The 15,449-nt window shown below is 45.9% G+C and overlaps 1 protein-coding gene across 1 annotated transcript in view; it reads right to left on the bottom strand.

Moving 5' to 3' along the window:
• Positions 1–3,892: 3,892 nt before the first annotated feature.
• Positions 3,893–15,449, bottom strand: part of CTCF (CCCTC-binding factor) — a 75,688-nt gene continuing 64,131 nt past the window's right edge. The window contains exons 11-12 of the mRNA XM_049786368.1: positions 8,113–8,274; positions 3,893–5,401 (exon numbers count right to left, since the gene is read on the bottom strand). Of these exons, the coding sequence (XP_049642325.1) occupies positions 5,220–5,401; positions 8,113–8,274 (344 nt within the window). The 3' untranslated portion in view covers positions 3,893–5,219. The remainder of the gene's footprint in view (positions 5,402–8,112; positions 8,275–15,449) is intronic.

Below are 15,449 nucleotides of genomic sequence, written 5' to 3'. Positions count from 1 at the left end.
ATTAAGTGTCGTATCTCCAGCTGCTTGGCACTGAATGAGTTATTGAACCTTTCTGGACTTTCAGAGCATGTTGTAAACGGGAACAATAACCTTACCTTCAAATGTCACAACAGGGTTAAATATTAAGTGCTTGCAACGGGGCCTGGCACTCGGTGAACAATCCCATTTGTCAAGTCTGCCATGGCAACCCTAAGGCTCAAGCAGAGACGATAAAAAATCCACCTCACTGCGACCAAGAGTGACAGGAAGGAGAAATACAAAAATCTGACTGCCAGAAGGCTTGAGCTGCTCTCCTGGCAGAGGGACTGAGACCAGTGACCACATTTAAGACATTAGAACTTTTAATTGGTTGAGTATAAGGGATAGAGGAAATGAGTTTTATGTGGAGATCAGGATAGGAATACTAAGTGATTCAAAACTCCAGAATGCAGTGACAGATTAATGTAATTGCTATGGAGGCCATGTGAACACCAGGGACCCAGCACCTTTGAGTACTGGTGATTGGAGTGGGGGAGGCCCTCAGCTAGTTCAAGCCAGTTTCTCCGGTCTGCACGACACCCCGTGGGCACTCAGGAAATACTAACAGCTCATAACGAGAGCTAAGCAGTCTGCTCCAGGGAATAAAGAATGAGGACAGCCAGAATGTACCTCCCAGTAAGGCCATAAAGTTCTCTGCTGTATTAAGATCTTGGCCGAGTGCAGAATACAGACGGTCTCAGATGCTTACGGAGCAGGCTGGGGTAGCTGGGTGAAGTTAGCCCAGAAGTGGATTGGGAACCTAGTATTCTTCCCTCCAGGCCCCATTGGTTTAACAGAAAGATGCTGCAGGTTAATCAGGAAACAGATGTTTTCTGCTGGAGTCTGCACACAGGAAGGCATGTGGGCTATGAACAAGGGACTCTCCAATTTATTGGGGGGGGGGCACCCTCAGCTGTGCTCATTTCTGAATTGGTCAGGCGTTTTCAAGGTTAACTTCATCAGAAAGTCACTTATTTTCTTGTTTTTGGGTCTACTCCTAACTACTCCTACTCAGGGTTTCCTCGCATTGCACTTATGGATCACCCCTTACAAGGTTTGGGGACCATATAGGTGCCAAGGATTAAAACCAGGTCAGCAAGGCAAGCACCTACACACTGTACTAGCTTTCCAATCGTAGAATGCCATTTTTCTTGCCCCTTTCCCATAAAAAAAATGAACCCTCCCTTTTTTTCTTTTTGTGAAGCAAGGCTTTTATTGAATGGAATATACTTAGAAAGATGTAAGGGGAGTGAGAGAGAGGAATATGTGTTCAAGAGAGAACATGGGCTTCTCCAGAATGAAAAAAGCAAGCAAAGAAATATATTAACAAGCAAGACATGTATTCAAGAAGAACATGAGCTTGAGGAACAAGCCTGAATCTACCCTTAATGCTTTGTTCCATTTTGTTTTTGGGTCACACCCGGCAGCGCTCAGGGGACCATATGGGATGCTGGGATTTGAACCACCGTCCTTCTGCATGCTCTCTGGCCCCCTGAAACTACCTTTAAACTTCCAAATTATTTGGATGAAAAATGTTTAGAGGGCCGGGCGGTGGCGCTAAAGGTAAGGTGCCTGCCTTGCCTGCGCTAGCCTTGGACGGACCACGGTTCGATCCCCCGGTGTCCCATATGGTCCCCCAAGCCAGGAGCAACTTCTGAGCACATAGCCAGGAGTAACCCCTGAGCGTTACCGGTTGTGGCCCAAAAAACAAAAAACAAAAAAAAAAAAACAAAAAACAAAAAAAAAAAAAAAAAGAAAAATGTTTAGAATAAAGGTTCTTCCTGTATGGCAGATTTCTTTATTCCCTTTTTGGGCAGTACCTGATCTGTGCTCAGAGATCACTCCTGTCTGTACTAAGGGAATTGAACCTGGTCTGCAGTATACACACCAAACACCTTACTCGCAATGACAGATTTTCTTTTTTTTTTTTTTTTTTTTTTTGGTTTTTGGGCCACACCCGGTGACGCTCAGGGGTTACTCCTGGCTATGCGCTCAGAAGTCGCTCCTGGCTTGGGGGACCATATGGGACGCCGGGGGATCGAACCGCGGTCCGTCTCCTAGGCTAGCGCAGGTAAGGCAGGCACCTTACCTCGAGCGCCACCGCCCGGCCCCACAATGACAGATTTTCTATTGAACTTAAATTTCATGAACTTTATGCCTGTTGAGTCCATTCTCAGAAACTTGGGTGTGTTTGGCAGCTCCTAAAAAGGACAAGACAATATATAGCACCAGCCTCAGGACTCCATAGTCCATGGAGGAAACTACCTGGTTGAGTTCCAAGGCCCTAATATAACTTTTCCTGAGAGATTCAATGCACCCAACAACACATCAGCCAAAAACTACTATACTCATTTTTTTTTAGCCACACCCGGTGACGCTCAGGGGCTACTCCTGGCTATGAGCCCAGAAATTGCTCCTGGCTCGGGGGGACCATATGGGACGCTGGGGGATCAAACCGCAGTCCGTCCTAGGCTACCATGAACAAGGCTTTGTGTTTACAAGGCTTACCGCTTTGCGCCACCGCTCAGGCCCCTAATTGTCATTTGGTTTTTGGATCATACCCGATGTCACTCAGGGATTATTCCTGGCTCTGTGCTCTTAAGTCGCTTCTGGCAGGCTTGGGGAACCACATGGGAGGCCGGGATTCAAACTGGGGTCCATCCTGTGTTGGCTGTGTACAAGGCAAACACCTTACCACTGTGCTATCGCTTTTGGTACTTCATGCTAAAAACTGTTAAGCTGGAATTAACTGACTTAAATGAAGATAAAATGAGGCTGGAGAGATAGCACAGCTGTAGGGCATTTGCTTTGCACGCGGCTGATCCATGATCCAGGACGAATGGTGGTTCGAATCCTGGCGTCCCATATGGTCCCCTGAGCCTGCCAGGAGTGATTTCTGAGCGCAGAGCCAGAAGTAACCATTGAGTGCCGCCACCGCCGCCGGGTGTAGCGCCCCCCAAAAAAAGATAAAATGTGGGAACTAGAGAGATAATACAGAGAGTAAGGTACTTGCAACAGAAAAGAGCTCGGGCTGACCCTCAGTACCACATGGTCCCGAGTACTGCGGAGCAGGATCCCTGGGCAGTGAATCTGTAGGGAGTCCTAAAACACTATTGGGTGTAGTTCTAAATAAAAACAAAACAAAAAAACACTCCGAATGTTGTGACTAGTTGGCTACGTGGATTTCCAAAGCAAGGGGCCCAGAAATGGTGAGCAGCAGTCAGATATTTCCCTTAAGGCACACACTTCTCAGATGGCTGCTTCTTGTTGCACTTCCAAGGCACTGTTTCAGAGTATCCCCACTGCAAGGCACACGAAAATTTCAGAACATGATAACAGGCCTTTTATCTCAGGTCTATTCTCTGACACTCAGCAGAGCTAAAAGTACTTAATCCCAGCTCCCTGAAAGCTGGATCCTGAGGACAGAACAGGTTTTTTGTTTTGGGCCACACATGGCAGTACTTAAGACTGAACTCCTGGTTCTGTGCTCAAGTATCACTCCTGGTGGTAGTCAGGGGATCCTATAGAGTTCTGGGGCTCAAACCAGATCTGCCACCTGCAAAGCAAGCATACTACTTACTGTACTATCTCCCTGCCCCAAACAGAGCTTATTTTACATTTATTCTATTTGAAGCTCTATGGCCCATCTCCTCTTCCCTACATCTAAGAAGAGGTCATGAGGACTGCCAGGACAACCACATCTCTACTCACACTCTAGGCAGAGGAAACTTGGCAGGGCACGTGAACTATCCAGTCACCTGCCAGATCATTTTCCAACGCTCAAAAGGAGATACCAGCGATGTCTGCACTGCCTGAGGCTGTGCGTTAAGCACCACCGGCTCCTCATCAGGCACAAATCACACCAAACTGCTAATTTAGAGCACTGGTTAATCCTTTATGATTTATTAGCTGTACAGCAGTAGATCCTCCTCCCCAGCTCTCAACCCCATTACACAGTTTATTATAGATCTCATGTTGGCATCCTAAAATAATGAAAAAATATCACACAGTACAGCTAAGTACAAAATGCATCAACCTAGAGTCTGATAGCTAACTGATGGTTCTTAAAAAGCAATACACAGAAGAAAAAGGTGAAATCAGTTTTAAGACTGAGGTTCTCTAAAAAACACATTTGTTTAACGTGACAGTTCATGTGCAAGAATCACTTTTTTGTTGGTTTTGCTTCACATCATCTTTTTTTTCTTTTTTTTCTGGGAAGATCCAAAGTTTAAATTACTGACCTAGCACAATTTTCTGGCCCAGCATTTTAGGGCTGCTGTGACCCACTCATAATCACCCTTCTGCTTTAACAGGGGATTTATTTATAAACACAAAATTTAGCTACAAACAGAGCAAAGAAAATGTTGATGGGAAATCATAACTCAAAATTAATTGTACAAGGTTCCAATGTGGGCTCCATGGGCTGAAATCTCGATCTTCCAAGTGGGTGTCCATGCCCAGCGGGCAGCAGTCTGGGTGCTGTTCTGCTACATGATTGGGATCTAATTCCTTCCTTATCAACATTTATATACTACAAGAGTCTGTGGTCACTTAATTTGCAAGTAATTAAAATGCTGGGTTTTCTTACACTGCACTTCTTTTCAACCTCTTAATTAATGGAAAAAGATTAAAATGTAAAAAAAGTTATTTACAAGCTTGACCATACCAGAAACTTTGCCAAGAAAGAGGCAAAGTCTTCAGGAGAGAAACTGATCGTAGCGTGCCGTACTACTGGTGTGCAGCTGACTCCAAGCAATTGGAGTCAGGGAAAAGCAAAAGCAAAAACCTGTTTAAAATTCTAAGTCCTTCCCGAGTCTACATTTACAATTAAAAATTCTCCTGGGAAGACCAAAGAACTCTGGGAAACCTGGTGGCCATTCTGGAGTGGTTTACCATAGTAAGAGAGAAAGTTTGATGTCTCTGTTTCCATCTAAGAAAACCAGTTAGGCGTCAACACTGTCCTCAGCATTTCACAGTAAACCCTCAGGGACTTGAAACATTCCATGATTTGCTAACATCAAACAGCAAGTTCTAGTTAAATCACATTTTTCTAACATCATCCTTGAAGTTTTAGTTCTCAGTATGTTTGGTAAAATGGTGAAAAACGATGCTTTTCCCAAAGCCAAAGAAAGAGGGAGAAAAATTAAAATGAGGGCCGTTTAAACACAGCCCAGAGCAGTCCAGGAAATGAGGCCCTGCCATCACCGGTCCATCATGCTGAGGATCATCTCAGGTGTGAGGTCTCCGTTTGGTGCATCTGTTGCAGCAGGCTGAGCCTCCTCCTCGCCCTCTGCGGGCTCTGCGTCTGGCTCTTTTTTGACTTCAACTATAATGTTCTCAATTGCACCTGTATTCTGGTCTTCAACCTGAATGATGGCTGATGCTGGGTGAAAGGGGAAAAAGAAAACCCAAAACTCCATTAAAGCCACCTATAAATGCAGGAGTTCTTTCAGACTTGACACAAAACAAATGTCAGCAATACAAGAAAGCTGAGTATAAAATAAAAAACCAGTAAAAATAGAATTTAATGACCTATGGCAGTTTGGCTACTCCATGTTCTAAAAACCATTGAAGAATTATGTCATTCGTGTTCCCAGCCTCTAAGTACATATTAAAGGCATGAATCTTCCCTTATGTTACAAACATAGTCTTTATTTTTGTGTGTGTGTGTTTGGGTGTTTTGGGTCACACCCAGTGGTGCTCAGGGGCTACTCCTGGTTCTGTGTTCAGAAATTGCACCTGGCAAGCTCGGAGAACCATATGAAATGCTGAGAATCGAACAGGGGTCTGTCCAGGGTTGGCTGCACGCAAGGCAAATGCCATACCGCTGTCTTAGAGTTCCAACCCCATTTCTTTCGTTCTTTTTTTATTTAAGCACCATGATTACATACATGATTGTAGTTGGGTTTCAGTCAAAAATACCCCACCCTTCACCAGTGCAACCTTCCCACTATTTTCATTTTTTTTTCCATATTGTCTTTATAATATAGAGTCAGAGACAGACTAAAAAAGGGACACATTGGGGGCCCGGAGAGATAGCACAGCGGTGTTTGCCTTGCAAGCAGCCGATCCAGGACCAAAGGTGGTTGGTTCGAATCCCGGTGTCCCATATGGTCCCCTGTGCCTGCCAGGAGCTATTTCTGAGCAGACAGCCAGGAGTAACCCCTGAGCACCGCTGGGTGTGGCCCAAAAACCAAAAAAAAAAAAAAAAAAAAAAAAAGGGACACATTGGGCCAGAGAAACAGCACAGCACGAACAGCGTATGCCTTGTACATGGCCAACACAGGATGGACCCCAGTTTGAATCCCAGCATCCAACATGGCCCCCGTGAGCCTGCCAGGAGCGACTTCTCAGTGCAGAACCAGGAGTAACAAGAACTATAGCAGGTGTGATCCAAAACAAACAACAACAAAAACAAATTAAAAAAGGGACATGGGGCCGGAGAGATAGCATAGAGGAAAGATGTTTGCCTTGCACGCAGAAGGTCGGTGGTTAGAATCCCGGCATCCCAAATGGTTCCCTGAGCCTGCCAGGAGTGATTCAGAGTAACCTCTGAGCACTGCTGGGTGTGACCTCCCACCCCCCCCAAAAAAAAGGGGGGACACATGATAAGTACACTGCACACACTGTGTGTTTGGAGGAGTTATATGGTATGGGACTAAAACAGGGAAGGCTGCATACAAGGCAAGCCCCTTAACTTTCAAGACTATCTAGTCCCTAAAATTTGCCATTTTGGAGTTGAAGTGATAGTACAGTGGGTAGGCAGTTGCCTTATGTGTGACATCTTTCCTTCAGTCTGGGATTCAATCCCAAGCCCACCAGTAGTTATCTATTCCTCACACCTGAGCACAACCAGGTCTGACTCCAAAACCAAAAATAAAATAAAACTTGTCATTTTGGGGCCAAAGATATAGTTCTGTGGGCTTACGTGTAAACTGCTCTGTACGTAAGAGACCTAGCTTAATGTCTAACATCACAGATCCTTTATGTACTGCCAGGAGTCTAGAGTAGTCTAGTACAGCTGGGTATGAACCCACCCCCAGAACTGGTATGTAAAAGTTCATAGCTGGGGCTGGAGTGGGTAGGGTGATTGTTTAATCCCTGGCAGCTCATGTGGTTTCCTAAATCAGTCAAGAGTAATTCCTGGGCCGGGCGGTGGCGCAAGAGGTAAGGTGCCTGCCTTGCCTGCGCTAGCCTAGGATGGACCTAGGTTCGATCCCCCGGCGTCCCATATGGTCTCCCAAGCCAGGAGCGACTTCTGAGCGCATAGCCAGGAGTAACCCCTGAGCGTCACCAGGTGTGGCCCAAAAACCAAAAAAAAAAAAAAGAGTAATTCCTGAGCATTGGCAGGGTGTAGCTTAACTAAAAGACAGACTGACACACAATTTCATTACTAAATTGTTTTTGTTTTTTTTTTTTTGGTTTTTGGGCCACACCCGGCGGTGCTCAGGGGTTACTTCTGGCTGTCTGCTCAGAAATAGCTCCTGGCAGGCACAGGGGTACCATATGGGACACCGGGATTCGAACCAACCACCTTTGGTCCTGGATCGGCTGCTTGCAAGGCAAACACCGCTGTCCTATCTCTCCGGGCCCTCATTACTAAATTGTTAATCCTGCCAGCTGATTGTGATTTTGCCTGTTCTTTTTTTTTTTTTTTTTTTTTTTTTGGGCCACACCCTGTGACGCTCAGGGGTTCTCCTGGCTATGCGCTCAGAAGTTGCTCCTGGCTTCTTGGGGGACCATATGGGGCGCCGGGGGATCGAACCTCGGTCCGTCCTAAGCTAGCGCAGGCAAGGCAGGCACCTTATCTCCAGCGCCACCGCCCGGCCCCGATTTTGCCTGTTCTATAAAATCCTCCTATATTAACAGAATACACAGAACAGATGCACCATTTCACTAGACTGATGGGCAACAGGACTTCAAATTTTGTCAGACGTTCCCTAATAAAGAATGAAATATGGCTTCCTGAATTTGTTCTCAGCACAACTATGATTTGTTCTCAGACTTAGTTCCCCATCTTCCCAAAGAACAGGACCCGTCTGGCTCCCTAGTCTGCTGGGGGATGATGCCAACCCACTGAGCTAAGCAACTTACGCTGGGTCTGTTTGGGCTGGTTGGTTCTGCCGGGGGGCCGTCCTCTCCGCTTCTTGGCAGGTGGTGGGGCTGGGGTCACGGGCTGAAGCTCTGGCTCAGGTTCAATTTCCACAGCAGGCTCCTCCTCATCCTCATTGTCATCCAGGTCTGGCTCAGCATTTTCTTCTCATGAAATTAGGAAGAACAGGTGGTAGATAGAACAAGAGTGGAAGAAAAGGAAGAGAGACAATCACATACTCTATTAAGTCTTCCATTACTAAAGACTCACTTTAAAAATGCTTGTTGGAATTTTTACTATCAAATTTAACAGTAAATGATATTGTGCATGACTAATAAAACAAAGTGAATACTAGTGTTTGTACTTTATAGATGAATTAGCTTTTCTTTTTTTTGAGGAAAGACAATGACATACTGAGTAGTTCCAAATTCTAAGAGGCAACTATATCCTATAATATATCTAAATAAAAACATAAATATGTCTAAACTAAAAATAAAATAAATGCCTGTGCCACCTCTTATATAAAGAAAAAAGCAGGCCCTTATGTGACTCAGAGAGACCCTGAAAGATGTGATCCTCTGTTTGTCTTAAAGTAAAGAAGACAGGTTTCTTTTTTTTGGGGGGGGGGGGTTTGGGCAACATCCGGCAGCTCTCAGGGGTTACTCCTGGCTCCACACTCAGAAATAGCTCCAGGCAGGCTCAGGGGACTATATGGGATGCCGGGATTTGAACCACTGTCCTTCTGCATGAAAGGCATGTGCCTTACCTCCATGCTAGCTCTCCGCAACCCCCCCCCCACCTTTTGTTTATGAGTCACGCCCGATGGCTATCAGAGGTTATTACTAACTTTGTGCTCAGAAGTCACTCCTGGCAGGCTTGGGGTACCATATGGGATGCTGGGATTCAAACCACATCTGTTCGAATCAGCTGCATGCGGCAAATGCCTTACCACTGTGCTATCTCTCCGGCCCTAATATGATTCTTATGGAGCAAGAGACAGCAAGGTATTTTATTAGGCCAAACAGCAAGAGTTCCTTGGTTTTTGCTATTTTTTTTTTTTTTTTTGAGGGAGGAACACACTTAGTGTTGCTAAGGGCTTATATTGCTTTAACACTTAATAAGCCATATGCAGGGGCCAGAGCGATAGCACAGCTGAAGGGTGTTTGCCTTGCATGTGGCTGAACCTGAGACAGATCCAGGTTCAATTCCTGGTATTCCATATAGTCCCCCAAGCCTGCCAGGAACAATTTCTACACATAGAGCCAGGATAAGTAACCCCTGAGTGCTGCTGGGTGTGGCCACCCCCCAACCCCAAGAGAACCATATGCAGTGTCAGAGACAGAAACCAGATTGGCTGTATGTAAGACAAGTGCCTTACCCACTGTTCTCTTTCAGGTCCACAGCAAGTTCTTTTAGATCATTTTGTCAACCAGGAGTATATGGCCCTCTGTGGACCCCCAGAATATGCCCCACCAAAAAACCCAACTGCTTGTATAAGGGCCACTGCACCAGACTAGGGGTATGGCAGGGGAAAAAAATAATCACAGGAAAGAAACAATGTTGGTCTCAGAAAGGAGCATGGCTGGAAGATTTGAGAAACAGTTTTAGAAAAAGATGAGGGATATTTTGGGGAGGGGAAACATACTCAGTAACAGGTTCTCAGGTGTTATCCTAGCACTAAATTCAAGGATCTTCCTGGAACTGTTCAGGGGACCATATGAATTGCCAGAGATTGAACGTAGGTCAGCTGCATGCAAAGGAAGTGCCCTGACCACTGCTATCTCTCTAGCCCCTAGATAGGAGTTTTATTTATTTATTTTTATTTATTGTTTTTGGGTCACACCAGTGGTGCTCAGGGGCCATTTGGGATGCCGGGAATCAAACTGGGGTCCAACCTGGGTTGGCCATGTGCAAGGCAAATGCCCTACTGCTGTGCTATTGCTCCAATCTTGTTTGTTTATTTTTAATTTTGGGGCCACATCCAGTGGCACTCAGAGGTTACTCCTGAGTCTGTGCTCAGAAATTGCCCCTGGCAGGCACTGACAGAATAGCGCAGCGGTAGGGCGTTTGCCTTGCATGCGGCTGACCCAGGAGGGACCTGGGTTCAATCCCCCTGTCCCCTATGGTCCACCAAGCCAGGAGAGATTTCTGAGCGCAGAGCCAGGAATCAAACCTAGGTCCGTCCTGGGTCTGCTGCATGCAAGGCAAATGCTCTACTGCTGTGCTATCGCTCAGGTCACAAGGGAGTTTTATTTTTTTTTTTTTTTTTTTTTTGGTTTTTGGGCCACACCCGGTAACGCTCAGGGGTTACTCCTGGCTATGCGCTCAGAAGTCGCTCCTGGCTTGGGGGACCATATGGGACGCCGGGGGATCGAACCGCGGTCCGTCTCCTAGGCTAGCGCAGGTAAGGCAGGCACCTTACCTCCAGCGCCACCGCCCGGCCCCGGGAGTTTTATTTTTATGTATTTTTTTTTGGTTTTCAGGCCACACCCAATAGACACAGGGCTTATTCCTGTTAGGACTCAGGGACCATATATGCTGCTGAGGCCCATACCTGAGCTTGCACACTCAGCTGGGTGCAAAAAAATCCCTGGATGGAATTTTATTTTTGTTTTTTTTGGGTTAAACCCAGCGACATTCAGGAGTCAGTTCGGGCTTGCGGGACCATATGGAATGCCGAGCTTAGAACCACTGTCTGTCCTGGGTCAGCTGTGTGCAAGAACCAAACCTGACAGTACTCAGGAATTACTCCTGGCAGGCTTGGGGAACCATACGGGATGATGCAGGGATCAAACCCAGGTTGGCTGTGAGCAAGACAAACACCTTACCCACTGTACTATTACTCTCCTCCCCTTAAAATTAAATTTTTATTTTGGGCCATACCTAGAAGCTCAGGGCTTACTCCTGCCTTGCTCTGCACTGAAGTATCCTCTTGGCAGAATCAGGGGACCATATCAGGTACAGGAGATTAAACCCACGTGCAAGGCTGTACTCTCTGTACCCCCTTTTTTAAATAGGGGCCACCCCTATTTAGCATTAGTGCTCTGGGTGCCAAGTGGTACCATGGCTGGCCTTGAACATGCTACACCAATGCTCTAATGCTTGAGCTATCTTCATAAACCCTCTAAGGGTCATTCTTTTTTTTTTTTTTTTTTCTTGGTTTTTGGGCCACACCTGGCGGTGCTCAGGGGTTACTCCTGGCTGTCTGCTCAGAAATAGCTCCTGGCAGGCACGGGGGACCATATGGGACACCAGGATTCGAATCAATCACCTTTGGTCCTGGATCGGCTGCTTGCAAGGCAAACGCAGCTGTGCTATCTCTCCGGGCCCCTAAGGGTCATTCTTAATTGTTCTGCCTTCTCCCTAATAGTATAATCAGTTAACTGTTATACAAATATGGACAGGCTGAGAGTCCCAGACTTGGGACAGTGCAGTGACCACACTACCTCAGCTTCCTCTCTCATATAAATTATCTCCAAAGTATGTCAACTTATTAGTGATGTGAGAAGAGAATTCAGATAACACATCCAATCAAGCCCTATAACTTGCACTTATTTACAATATACATTACACGTCAAATAAATTCTGCATTAGGACTGGAGCAATAGTACAGGGGATAGGGTGTTTGCCTAGCACTTGATGAGTCAGATTTGATCCCTGACACCCCATATGATTCCCCAAGCACCACCAGGAGTAACCCCTGAACAAAGAGCCAAGGGTAAGCCCTGAGCACCGCCAAGTATGACCCCTAAATAGAGAATTTTCCATGATTCCAGTTAAGCTTCATTATTTTTTGGAGAAAATTTCAGAGGCTCGGTGATTTTTGAGGTACAGCTAAGCCACAGCAAGTGAAATTCAAACAACTGACCCAGGGAAAGGAATAATAGAACAGCAGCTAGAGTGCTTGCCTTGTATGCAGGTGACCCGGGTTTAATCCTTGGCATCCTATATAGTCTCATAAAATTGCCGAAAATGATGCATGAGTGCAGAGTCAGTACAACCGTATTTTCCGGCATATAAGGCAACTTTTGAAATGAAAAAAAGTCAACTGAAAATCGGGAGTCGTCTTAAACGCCGAGTATATCCCGAAAAACCTTTTGATATGCCACTAAACAAAAATCGTCTGGATATTGCTATGAAACGAATTTTCCAACTCTATCCTGCACCAATCACTGCAAGGCTGCTCGGACCGCCTCTCTATCTCAGCCAATCCAAGCAGGCTTTTTATGCATGCAAATTATACAATGTTCTGTACCCGAATCTACACTGTCAAAAGCCTGCTCAGATTGGCCAGTAAGAGAGGAAGACTATTACAGTATAACCTTTGAACCTTTGCTTGTTCTGATTGACTCACAGTTGCAGCACAGGAATGTTCTGTTTTGTACAGCGAATATAGGCCTGCCAGGGGTCTCAAAATAGTGGCCCACGGGCCGTTTGCGGCCCTCCGTACAACGTTTTGTGGCCCTGCCCTAGAGGAATCTTTTTTGTTTTGTTTTCTTTTTTTAGTTGTTTGAGTCACACCCCCCAATGTTCAAGGCTTACTACTGACTTTGCACTTAAGGATAACCCCGACTTTGCCTCCTGCGGCCCCCAGGTAAATTGAGTTTGAGACCCCTGGAAACCTATGTTTTAGCTGTAAAATTAGGGGGTCGTCTTATACGATAACCCTTGAGCGCCACTCACTGCTTGTGGGTCCCCATATAGGGGCAGGGGAGATAGCACAGCAGTAGGGCATTTGCCTTTCAAGCAGCCAATCCAGGACAGACTGTGGTTGAAATCCCAGCATCCCATATGGTCCCCCATGCCTGCCAGGAGTGATTTCTGAGCAAACAGCCAGGAGTAACCCCTGTCACTGGGTGTGCCCCCACCCCCAAAAAAAAAGAAAAGAAAAAAAATAAACCTCTAACTGCATTACAGTTTGCAGTTGTTTTGTAGCCCATATCTGTCAGCAAAGAGCTCATTGCCTCCACTTATAGCCGTGGCACAAAATATATAATGCCTGCCTGCCTACCCCTTTATTAAGCAAGCAGCACAGGTCACATACATTCCCCGCTCTGAAATCACTGGTTTAAATTTAGAAACCTGTGGATAAATGCCTGATCTTCAGGACAAAATGCCTTATTTTTCAAGTGACAGAATTCCTAACTGAAAATATGAGGAACACACCAAGTACATGGCAGTGTGTCAAGAATGAGATGCTTCCCTCCCTATTACTTATTCAAGCTCCTTATTGTTGAAGTTGGACCAATGCCTAGAAAATTAAACAAATTTAGTGAGATGTGGGGGAGGGGACAAGGAGAGAAGGAACAATACACAATGAGGGTTAACAGAGTCATAGGATTATTAACTTGAAGAGATTTTTGCCAAAAAGCCTTAAGTAGTTGACTGCTGGTCAACTTCTGTAGATAACCGATAGGCAAAAGTTCCAGAAGAGAACACTGTAAGCAATGGGATAGAAGGCCAACATTTCTCTGGGAACAGACAAAAAAATAAAAATGAAAACAATAACAACAACAACAACAACAAAAACTGGCTAAGAAACCCAGAACCAAGGGCCTGGAGAGATAGCACAGCGGCGTTTGCCTTGCAAGCAGCCAATCCAGGACCAAAGGTGGTTGGTTCGAATCCCGGTGTCCCCTATAGTCCCCCGTGCCTGCCAGGAGCTATTTCTGAGCAGACAGCCAGGAGTAACCCCTGAGCACTGCTGGGTGTGGCCCAAAAAACAAAACAAAAAAGAAACCCAGAACCAAGCAGTGCTTTATAAACCAGCAGTACATTAGTGAAATAAAGGACTGTGGAATCCTATAGTAGCCATGAATAATTTTTCAGAGACAAGATGCCCCTAGTGAAATACTGTTAGATGGTGGATCTGGTCTTATTGAGGGATGAACCACAGTACTGAAAACAGAAGCACCATGAGAAAGGTTATGGGACATCTATAGTACTCAGAAACTCCACAATGAAGCACACTGGAAGATTCCCCGAACTTAAGGTATCTGTGGGGCCTACTAACATTTATGGACCTTCTCTAACATTTGTCATCAACTGATGTACCCAAAGGGATTCCACAAAGATTCTCTTAAAAAAAAAAAAAAATCAAGGGCCAGAGAGATAGCACAGGGTGTTTGCCTTGGAAGCAGCCGACCCAGGACCTAAGGTGGTTGGTTCGAATCTCGGCATTCCATATGGTCCCCTTGCCTGCCAAGAGCTATTTTTGAGCAGATAGCCAGGATTAACCCCTGAGCATCGCCAGGTGTGGCCCCCCAAAACAAAACAAAAAATCAAGCAAATTTAGAGCCAAAGCGATAGCACAGCTGTTAGGGCATTTGCCTTGCATGGAGCTGACCAGCGTTTGACCTTGACATCCCATATGGTCCTCCTAGCTTGCCAAGTGTTGCCGGGTATAGCCCCAAAACAAACAAAATTAAGCAAATATAATTTATTGAACACCCAGTAGTACTCAAAGAACCACATATGGTGCAGGAGACCTCTGTATGCAAGGCAAACACCTTAACCTCTGTACCATCTCTTTGGTTCCATTAGATTTTTTGTTTTTTGTTTTTTGTTTTTCGGGCCACACCTGTTTGATGCTCAGGGGTTACTCCTGGATAAGCGCTCAGAAATTGCCCCTGGCTTGGGGGGGACCACATGGGACGCCGGGAGATTGAACCTTGGTCGCGATCTTTCCTTGCCTAGCGCTTGCAAGGCAGACACCTTACCTCGCAGGGGTCTCAAACTCACGGCCCGTGGGCCATTTGCGGCCCTCCGTACAACATTTTGTGGCCCTGCCCTAGAGGAATCTTTTTTTGTTTTGTTTTGTTTTAGTTGTTTGGGTCACACCCCCCAATGGTTAAGGCTTACTACTGACTTTGCACTCAAGGATCACCCCGACTTTGCCTCCTGTGGCCCCCAGGTAAATTGAGTTTGAGACCCCTGCGGGCCACCTCGCCGGCCTCACCATTAGATATTTTTTGTTTTGTTTTGTTTTGTTTTTGGGCCATACCTGGCAGTGCTGAGAAGTTACTCATGATGGTACTTGGGTAATCGAACCTGGGTCAGCCATATACAAGGCAAATGCCCTACCCACTATACTAGTGTTTTGGCTCCACATTTTTGTTTTGTTTTGGTTCTGTTTTTGGGTTACACCAGCAGCGCTCAAGGGTTACTCCTGGCTCAGCACTCAGAAATCACTTATGGCAGGCTTGGGGAACCATGAGATGCTGGGAATTGAACCATGGTCCATCTTGGGTTGGCCGCATGCAAGGTAAATTCCCTACCGCTGCGCTATCTCTTCGGTTCCTCACTCCACATTTTCTCTTGAAGATGTATTCCTCTCTTT

The sequence above is a fragment of the Suncus etruscus genome, chromosome 14 (genome assembly GCF_024139225.1).
Source record: "Suncus etruscus isolate mSunEtr1 chromosome 14, mSunEtr1.pri.cur, whole genome shotgun sequence".
In the NCBI taxonomy this organism is placed as follows: domain Eukaryota; kingdom Metazoa; phylum Chordata; class Mammalia; order Eulipotyphla; family Soricidae; genus Suncus; species Suncus etruscus.
This window is presented reverse-complemented; position numbering and strand designations above follow the sequence as displayed.